Source organism: Orbicella faveolata, unplaced genomic scaffold (assembly GCF_042242905.1).
Source record: "Orbicella faveolata isolate gen_17 unplaced genomic scaffold, um_ofav_v1 contig_35, whole genome shotgun sequence".
NCBI classification, from domain to species: Eukaryota; Metazoa; Cnidaria; class Anthozoa; order Scleractinia; family Merulinidae; genus Orbicella; species Orbicella faveolata.
In genome coordinates, this window is record NW_028301564.1 from 18498707 (window position 1) to 18509206 (window position 10500).

The 10500-nt window shown below is 38.9% G+C and overlaps 1 protein-coding gene across 1 annotated transcript; it reads left to right on the forward strand.

The window, feature by feature from the left end:
• Positions 1-11: 11 nt before the first annotated feature.
• LOC149103605 (neuropeptide SIFamide receptor-like) lies at positions 12-1705 on the forward strand. Its single transcript, XM_089273747.1, has one exon. It carries the CDS (start codon positions 123-125, stop codon positions 1155-1157), a length of 1035 nt encoding a protein of 344 aa, XP_089129873.1. The 5' UTR covers positions 12-122; the 3' UTR covers positions 1158-1705.
• The last annotated feature ends 8795 nt before the right edge of the window (positions 1706-10500 follow it).

The following is a 10500-nucleotide window of genomic DNA, read 5'->3' on the forward strand; positions in this document are numbered from 1 at the left end:
TCTACATGCAAATGATGCTTCTTTGTGTCATAAAGAGGCAGATAAGCCTTCTTTAATCAGCATAAAACAAACGCCGAGAGAAAGAGTATCGTTCATCAACTTTCACAAGACAAAAGACCAACATGTTTCCTAATTCTAGCTTAGAAATGCCAAACAGGAATAGTGCTGATCATAACAACACCAATCAAGACTGCCTCGCAAGAGAGTCGACTACGCAAGCCGAAATTGTTTTCAAAGCTCTGGCTTATTTCATCATTCTCCTGGTTTCTTTAGTTGGAAATCTCTTGATTTTATCAATAACTTACAGAAACAAGCAGTTGAGAAAGTCGATCAACTTCTTTGTTTTCAACATGGCCGTGTCCGACCTGTTCAACCCGTTGACCATCATGCCTATCCAAATCGTTCACATCATTTCAGGTTCTGATTCTTGGAATGTCGACAATCCGCGGATGCTGGGAAACATTTTGTGCAAACTTTGCTACTTTCTTCCTGATGTTTCTCTCATTGTTTCTATCGAAAGCCTCCTGTTGATATCAATGGACAGGTTCGTCGCTGCTATCTTCCCACTTTGTACCAAACTCGAGTCATTGAAAGCGCGCTCAATCAGCATTCTGTGTATATGGATCGTCGCCATTGCAGTCCATGCACCTTATTTTTACACTTTTAGTCTGAAAGTAAACCCGCGTGACAATAAAACATATTGCAAGTCATCTTGGCGCCCGGCATTTGACCATGTGGAGACAAACAAGAGATTTGTAACGGCAACTTTCATTACTTTTATCCTGGTGCCCATCTGTGTCTTTGCTATCGTTTATGGCACTATTGCACGTGTTTTGAAAAAGAAAAACACGCAACTTAAGCAGCAGCTATCTTATCGCCAACGCTATCAAGAACACCAGCTTAGAAAAATTGTACGAATGTCTGTGGCTTTAATAATCTCATTCATTGTTTGTTTGATTCCACAGCTTTCTTTCTTGTTCGCTCGAATTTTTTTGTGGAATTGGGAAGAACCAGCCATTTGTAGTTTTCGCACGGTTATTCCCTTCATAGCAATGTTTATGATGCACTCCTGGAGTGCTGTGAATCCTTGCGTCTGTTTAATATCTAATAAGATCTATTTCAACAGTTTTAGAAAAATTCTGCATTTATCTAAATAACCTGGCGTTACTTAACAAGAAGAAAAAAGCGAGACGAAAAATGGTCTTTTTCATGTTCCTTTACCCGAATGGCGACACCTGGAAAAAAATCATTTTCAAATTAAAGGATATTTCTCATGGATTTGAAATTTAAATTTTAAATGGAATATAATTACTTCCTTCTCTTGACATACGCTCATCTTTTGATAAAATCGTTCGGTGAATAAAAGGTAATTTAATTTATCGATCATATCAAGTTTAATTTTCAGCTCAAAGGATTCACCTTTAAGGAGAACTGACCAACTTCCGTGATGCATCACATCCAAAGTTGAAGAGATCGGGAGCTAATTTTCACATAACTCTTTACTAGTAAAATAAATCAAATAACAGCTCTAAACCAAACAGTTTTTTCACTGATTATTGTTTTCAGAATTCCAGAATCTGACCGCAGGGCCTCTTTCTGCGATTGGTAAAAAACTATACTAAGGGCCTCCTCTTGCGTACTTTGCCTTAACACGTACTCTTATCATGTCATAAAGCTTGCTTATTAATTAAAAAAGAAAAAAGCCGCGGTGTCTTAATTTTTGCGATTTTGCTAACAGCATGAATAAAAGGTGTCAAAAAAAATGAATTAATGACACAAAAACTAATGTCACTTGTCGCTATTATGGATCGTGCGCCTTCTCCTTGCCTTTCGTGTTGATGCGCTCTTTCTTCTAATCATACAACAGAAACAAAGTACAATTCCTTAATGTTGATCATTGTAGTAGAGATCAGAGTTATGTTCTGTCGCAGAAAACCATGTTAACTGTTTTAAATTCTGTTTTGTTGTGGTTTTCAGTGTCTAAGTCACTGTATTATGTGGCATGTAAAAATTAAAATCTGTAGCTTGGATTCGTAGACCATCTGCCTGTTAATGCCGGTCAGATTGTTTAAAAACGAAATCGCAAAATTTAGTTCCTTCTCCAGGATTCCGAGTCCACTTCCGCGAAATTACGTTTATGAAAAAAAAAAACAAAAAAACAAAAAAAAACAAAAAAACAAAAAAAACTATGAAGTAGCTAATTTCAAAATACTTAAACCAAACTAATTAACAAAAAATTTTGACAATGCGACACTGCAGCAATGCGACAAACAAATTCGACAGTGTGACATTGCAGCAATGCGACAAACAAATTTGACAATGCGACATAGTCGCAACCAGCTCGAGTGAAAGTGCAAGTCAATCGCTACCCCATATGAAAACAGTAACTCGCCCAAATTTCCGGAGATGCGATACACAAATGCAAACTGAAAGGAGGACAAGCGCTAATCAAACCAAAAAAGACGTGCAGCATATGTCAAAACTGACCTACCTGAAGGTGATACGTGTAATTTAAACAGAAACGTCCGGTAACAGGCAAACGCTATCGCCCAAATTTAGTATGAAGCGACACCAGCCACCTTAAAATGGTAACTTGATTTAAAATGCCACTAGCGAAGGCCACAGAGAAAAGCTAAAACTAACGGTTCAGACGGGGGTGCTCTGCACCATTCTTCAAGAAATCTTGAAGAATTGTTAACAAAGACGGTGGCATTAGCTGAATTGTGAAAATTTTAGGTAGATCTGATTGATTTATTTAGGTCAATGCAGTGGAGGAGTAAAAAGAGTGTCTGTCAGGGGCTGCTGATATCTCAGTTATCGGTTTCTTTTTTGACATTTTCTCAGCTATGAGTTAAAATATTAACCAGATTGCATTAACGAGGTTGCGTGAATTTTGAGAAGTCATAATCAGAGACCAATGTCACCAGGAAGTTCACATTGCATTTAATTCTGTCGGCTGTCTGAGAAAAAAAACAATCATTATGAGATTATTTACCAGAACAACAATACAAGTCAAACACTACTTTAAATAAAGTCACGATTGCTTCCTTTTGTAACTTTGCATTTGCTACGTATACTCGACAAAGTTTTTGAAATTTTGAGATTGTGTTTTTTAAACATTATACACAGTTCTGAGAGCTGAGGTCATTTTTGTGAAGCCTTAACACGTTTGTTCGGAAACTTTTGAGACGCCTTATAGGAAATCTTGACATTTGTAGATGTCGTTTTGAAATTCTCTTACAGGGATATTTTCGAAATTTTGTAGAAGCTCGTAGACGTTGTTTGGAATTTGTTGGTGTGGGTTTTAAAGTTTATTCATGTCTTTTTAGATCTGTAGGAACTTATTTGAAATTATAAGTTCGCTCATTTGAGAAATTTGTTTTTAGATGTGTAGGCAACTTTTTGGGAACGCCTGTTTTGAAATTTGGTGGACGCATCTTTTGAAGTCTTGCACACAGCTTTTCAAATTTTGTAAACTGTTTTTTTGAATTTGATAGCTGCCTTTTCTAAATGATTAACACGTTCTTTCCCATGGAAACTGTACCTTTGGCAAAATCTCTACCAAGAAAGAACCAATCGGAACGCCTAGATTTACCTTAAGACTACCTTGCCATATACTAAATTGCCCAATAAGTAATAGTAATTGGACTGAATGGAGTACAATTCAGGGAGTAATCGCGCAAGTAATTTCAAAATCGGACGAGCGCGAAGCGCGAGGCCCATTTGAAATTACGAGCACGATTACTCCCTGAATTGTACGACACTAGGTCCAATTACTAATTAATCGTTTCTATAACGAATGTCGGAATTAAAAATGTCTTTTGGGAACTTCTTTTGAACCAAAACGTCTGTAGCGCTTTTCATAAGTTTTAAAAACTTAAGGAAACATTGCGAAGGAAGCCATTAAGGCGCGCGTAATTGACGTGCGAATCACGTGGGTATCCAATTACAGGTATCCAATTACAAAAAGTTCAAATTGGATACCCATAATTGGACACCCACGTGATCGCGCACCGATTACGTGGCAAATAGCCGCGCGGAGAACCAATCACGATCGAGAATTTTTTTATAGATACGATTATGGTTAAAATGCTAAAAGTTACTGCGGGAAACATTTCTGTATAACACTTTTTATCGTTATTTATAACATAACTAAGCAAAGCGCGCGCTCTGATTGGTTAATTTAGCGTCTACTATTTGCCCATGGGTGTATGCTGCTGACGTGTGTGCTAATGTTTACCAAGCAAATTTTTTGACAGACATTGTTTCCAAAGTAATGGCCGACGTCCTTCTCTTAGAAATGCGAAACTGTCTTCACAGTTGTGTGAAGATGAAACTTTATTGAGTTACTGGTGTGCAGTCGGTCGTCATGAATGGATTTTCGCGCGCTTGTTTTCTCTTTTCATGTAAGACTACACGAACATTTTTTTGTGATGTAGCTCAATAAAAGGACTTCTGTTGTTCCAATGTCTCAATGTTATGTTATAAAACAAATGGTAAACGCCATAGCGTGCACTATTGAGTTATGGATGCACTTGGGAGGTTTGCTAAGCACTCAAGAAGCTAGAGTCGCACGAGGCGATAGCCTCGTGCGACTCTTACGTTTCTTTCGTGCTTAGCAACCTCCCGCGTGCATCCATAACTCAATAGTACACGCTATGGCGTTTACCATTTGTTAATTTGCGCTTCCATGGCGGCCATATTTTCCAAGGCTGCTCTGTCAGTATTTGGCTTTAATCGATGATAGTTTTGATTAAGCGTCTCCATTATTTCTACAGGTTTAACATTCTTATGCAACGACAATTAATAATCAGTTGGCGATCTTTGCAATGCTTCTTTGAACAATTTGAAAGCTTAAAATTTGATTTTTTTTTATTATTTCGATTTGTTTGCTGAAGATTTTGAATTTCCGTGTGATATGACGTCATAAATGAATGTGTTATCGCCTAAAATGAACAACTTCGGATATTTGGCACTACGTTAATGAATGACATAAAATAACTATTTAGAAGGGGCCCGGAGGGACGAGTTTTTGCCCCCTTTTCCCTCCCCGGACGAAAATACACTATAGGTTTGGAGCAAATGCTCTTATGTATCTTGAATTTACAGACCACGAATAGCTCAGTAATGTAAACACTATTTCATGTTTCAAAATGGTGGATCTAAGTATTGAAATGTTTTGTATACAGCCTTTTGTGAAATTTAAAATACTGAGCCTTAAATTTTGAATTTTTTTAGACCTCTTTTGAAAAATTTCAGACGAAATTTATCTGAAAATTATTTCTTTTCCCGGTTATGCTACGTTTGGCTTATTTTTAAAATAAGGAGTTTCTCTTGCCTGCTGGCATGTGGGGCAGGGCATGAAGCGACCAGGAATATTTTTTACTCCCTCCTGGATACTACTCCATTGCGGTGTTACCCCAAGCATTAAATTCGCTGGTATCCATTGTTACACCTGGGTGTAGAGAGGCACGAACCCGGTCCGCTCGATCCGGATTCGAGCACACTAGCCATGAGGCCACCGCGCTTCCACACAGTTGGGGAAAGTACGGTTGCATTTCGCTAAACAAGGCAGCCAAAAATGCAGCATCATGGAACACTGTTCCTCATCAGTAAAACCGAGCAGTATAGTTGCGGAAGATTGATAAAACTTACATCGAGATGACTGACTACTAACATTAAAATTCTTCCATGGTTGTTGCTTGAGTGAGGGAAAATTGTGCAGCATTTGAATTTGAACTCCTTTCTCACCAGTACGTTTTCTGCAAGCTGATTATCGTAAAAGGAAAACGAATGTTTCGTATTAACTGTAACAAGACGCTCTGCACTTATTACACGATTTCAATTACAAAATTGAAAAAATCAGTAAATGAGCTTTTAAAGTTATGGCAAACTTCTATAGTCACTAAATGTGCCAGATGTTACTATAAATATATGACTGGATTTATATGAAAACCGTGTTAATGCTGTGCACCAAATCACCATATGCACTTTGATTTCACGACTCCTAAACGCCTTAAAATAACTCCATGTGATGAAGAAAACCAAATAGAAAAAAGAGCAGATAATGGAGGATAAGAGAGTGGAGGGAAAAAAAAGACTGACATACCTTTTAATTTTTATGTCGTCTACTTTGGAGTCTCGCGAGAAAAACAGGCTTGAGCAGGGGGCGATTTCTTTGACAATGTTTTCGTAAATCCACACATATGTATTAGTGCTAATTGATAACAAATTTTAAGATGGATTTGCATAAAAAACGTGCAATCTTTTAATAGCCACTCGACCGAGGCATTATCAGCTGGCGACCTTTATGCACACTTAAGTTTTTTGCTTGGGTGTAGTTACCCTCAATGATCGATGCGATAAGTGTTCTTCACTGATAATGGAAAGATTTATTTTGCTCCGCTCATCCGGCATGGGACATCGCGGCTCTATCTCGACATTGTTAGTAATGAATACACTTTTATAGATGATCCTCCATTTCCAGAAATTGCATTACCGGAAGAACTCAACGCCATAAAGTCGCGATGTATCTTCTAGATGTCTCGATCCATTTTCAATTTGAACGCTCCGTATTTTCCGATGAGCTAATAACCTAAAGCTCTGAAATTTCAGCGAGTGTCGACAAGGATCTCAGATTGTCTCGTAAAAACACAATACTTTCTCATCCCAAATTGTTTTAACGCATTCCAGATTCTTCTGAGATAGCGTTTGCCACGATCTAGCTTGTTTCCATAGAGGTAAAGCTCTTCCTCCGTGGTTAGGTATTACTACTGTTACTACGAGATTTTAGGACCATACGAACACTGCGCATATAAACTTAAAGCAGATACATGGATTCACTATGCAATGACACAAAGCAAAGAGAAACGCAAATTGAGTAAATATTGTAAAACCTAAACTGCAATGTGGAATTGAACTCGGAAAGTAAAGAAGCAGAAACTGAAAGGCAATAAAAGGTAGCCAACACAACGCAAAGCCAAAACGATCACCACAGACATCTTCAGCAGTATTAATTTCGGTCCTTTTCTTGTGTTGTTGACTTGCAAAGGAAGTACGGCAAGACTCCATTTTGTCGTCTTGTAGTCTCAAGAGCGTTATAGTCTGAAGTATGCACACTGTTACTAGTGGCACAATCAGAACAGTAACTAGTAACTTAGTGTAGTAGCCAGTGTGGGTTGACTCATGATTGAAGGCCGGCTCCCAGTTTTTGATATAAAGAGTTTCGCCATTGACTGCATCCAAACGGAAAGTGTACACAGTATTTGCTAATGGTGCCTCATATGCATGATCCAGCAAGCATATACATATGTTAGCTCGAGTTTGTGGCCTCGTTTAATGTTTTTCGAGTTGAAAATTACTACATATTGAAATCAAGTGGGTGGGGACTAGAAAAGAGTGAGTTGCCATTGGAACAAAATTTTTTATAGCCGCAGGTGTGTTACCTGTAGAACTATTAGCCTACCACGTTTCAATGGTTTCTGCTGCAAATTGACCGAGATACGTGATATAATATTGGGGTGAGTGTATGACGTCATCAGTTATCTCATTTGCATATTTTACACATTTTTCAAACTTAAATATCTCTGGAACTAATGCAGATATTCGCAAACGGTAAACGAAGTTTTTATTCTTTCATGGAATTCTACGTGATACAGCTAAAAAAAATCAAGGGGTAAACGTTTGATCATAGTACCACTTTAAGTGTGACATCGCCACCTTCAAAGAATGTGTTTAGAAATTTAGAACATGCCATACTGCCGATCAGAATACAGGAAAGTCGTTGCATAGTGCACGGTATTATACCCAACTTTGCCATCGTGCGCTTCGCGTATGTCGGGTATGATTGTGTTGGCCACTGTATTTTCTATGGCGTGGTATAAAGTACGATATACAACGCTTTCCCGTTGAATTTTCTTGGTATGCACATGAGCCTTTGATTTTAAGTGGTACAGTCGACCCCCGATAACTTGAACATTCAAGGGAAATTGAAAAAGGTTCGAGTTATCGCGAGTTGAGAGAAAATGACCGGAAATAAGGAAAAAAAAACGGTGTTTAATGTTTTTCTATTGTACATTTTAATCAAGTTTAATCACAGACTACAGAAGTCGAGTGAAAATAAAACAATACATCTCTAAATTACTGTATAAATCGGAGCGTAACGTAATGTGAAAAATACAACAAAGGAAAGCAGCAGGGAGAAGTCCATGAACTGTGAACTGTACAGGTTTTTTCACAGGCAGCTTCAAAACAAATTTAATGTTTTGGACTACAGTATACTGTTTGCTTTGACTTGTCACGTATTGACAGACGTGGTTCGGGTTATCGAGGTTAAACTATAAAGAAAATGACCTGAAGGGTAACGAAAATTGCTCCGAATTAGCGGGAGGTTCGAGTTATGACCAGTTTTCGAGGGTTCGAAGTTGCCGAGGGTAAAATTACAGTAAATGTATGACGGTAATCCAGGGGAAATCAATTTTGGTTAGAATTAGCGCGAGGTTCGAGTTAGCGAGGATTGTAGTTATCGGGAGTCGACTGTATTCAGTGTTAACACCACAGGTGTCAATAGAATAAGAAGGTGCTATTCCGTGACTATATGATAATAAAATTAGTTCCTCTTTATCGGCTAAAAGAGAATTTGCGTTTTGAATTGTAAAAACTGATGGTTCCTCTTCCATTTCTTAAACAGATATTTAAGTTTCTTCCATTTATCTCTAGTGGTGAAAAAAAGAAGCAGATCATCCGTGTGTTTGGGGGAACGAAAAGTTGGCCATGGCATAAAAAGTAAAATTTTCAAAATAAACGTAAAGCACCACAATCAAATTCAAAACTGTCTGTACAAACGATCAAGTTTTTGTTTAAACATACACACTGCTAGGTTAATGGCCGGTCCACAATACGCCGAAGAGAGCTGAAACGGTGGCAACAATTACCAGCGAGAGAAATACACGAGCGCACCCTTGAATGTTAGGGTTTATTACACGAATGTCGTGACGTCATCGTTTTTGAAAAGCTCTGCTTTCAAGATGTTTTCCGGCCATACTAACGCAAGGCGGCGTTTTCAAATTCCTCCAGTTTAAAGAGAGTTTCCAAAACGGTCAGAGATAAACGTAGACTGCAGACTGAACGTAAATTGTAAACTGCAGACTGTAGACGTTTCAACTGAATCGTGTTACCATTTCCATAATTGAGAGAGCGTTATTCAGGCTAACCCGAGTGATATTCAGGTTAACCTGAGTGATATTCTGTCTAACCGGAGTAATCTTCAGGCTAACCGAAGTGCAGAATTACACGACGTGGCGTGTGAATTTGCGTGCGCAGTAAGGATGCGCAGAAACAATCAGCCCTGACGTTCTTAAAAAGTCTGTAGTCTACAGTCTACATTTATTTGACCCCTGGTCTGCAGTCTGCATTTTATCCCCGGTCTGAAGTCGGCAAGTCTGTATTGTGCGCTCGGTAGTGTGGACCAAGGCAAATACAAACCGGGGGGAACGGCAGGGGTGAGGAACGGTGTCGTGACTACTGTAAATGAGTCATAATAAATTGCACTCGAACTGTTATACGCCTGAGATTGTCTCCCTCTAGTGTTTCAGCTAGTTTTCAGCAACTTTTTTCGGGACTCAAGTTGCCTCGACTCTCAATTCACCACTCGTTTATCACTGTGTAACCCACTGTTCTTCATCCGCTACTCCCAATGGCTATCCCCCACCTGTCACGTCTCATCTCGTATCACTAACAATTCACCACCCATCCTAATATTTCTGTTCACTCTCAGTTTTCCCAATATTTGAAGTTCATCGCTGTTTGACAACCTCCTTGACATGCCTGAGTCAAAATACATTGCAGAACAGAATGTACATATTATTAAAGAATCGAAGCAAGCCATGAAACAATTAATCAATAAAAGGACACACATCAGATCACATCAAAAATCCTTTTAATCTAGTCAGATGCGAAAAAATATTTAGAGTCATGCGCGTGAATCGAAGTTGAATCTATCAGGACGTCAGATCAGAGCGGCAGGTCTGTTCTGGAGATGAGGGGCAGGAGTGATAGAGGGTAGGGGGTGAGGGGTAGTTGGTGAGTTGTAGGAGGTGATCGATGTAAAGTTAGAGTTTGGAGGTTGGGATTGGGTGCGATACGTCGAGGTTCAGGTGTGTATGAATCGTAAGGGATAAGGGATTAGCAACTAGACCTTGCATACAGCTGGCGCGCCTGAAATTTGAATTGACCAATTAGGATTCAGCAGGCGGGAAAAACTTTACTCTCCTGACGGAGTCCTGACATCAATGTAACAGGAAAGGCATTGAAACCAGGGAAATTTTCTCACTGGAGGTGGCATTAACTATTCACGAAAGCGGATTTACAATTCCAAAAACCATATCGGATTGTAAAAAGTGAAAAATACGAAACATTTTGTGTCTCCAAGCTTCTAATGGTCTCTAATTTGGCGCCAAAAATGGGTCGCCGCCGACTCGCTCTTAGTTTGTCGAGTATCAC

Coding starts and splice junctions, on each gene's coding strand:
- LOC149103605 (XM_089273747.1), top strand. CDS start 123: ATGTTTCCTAATTCTAGCTTAGAAATGCCAAACAGGAATAGTGCTGAT.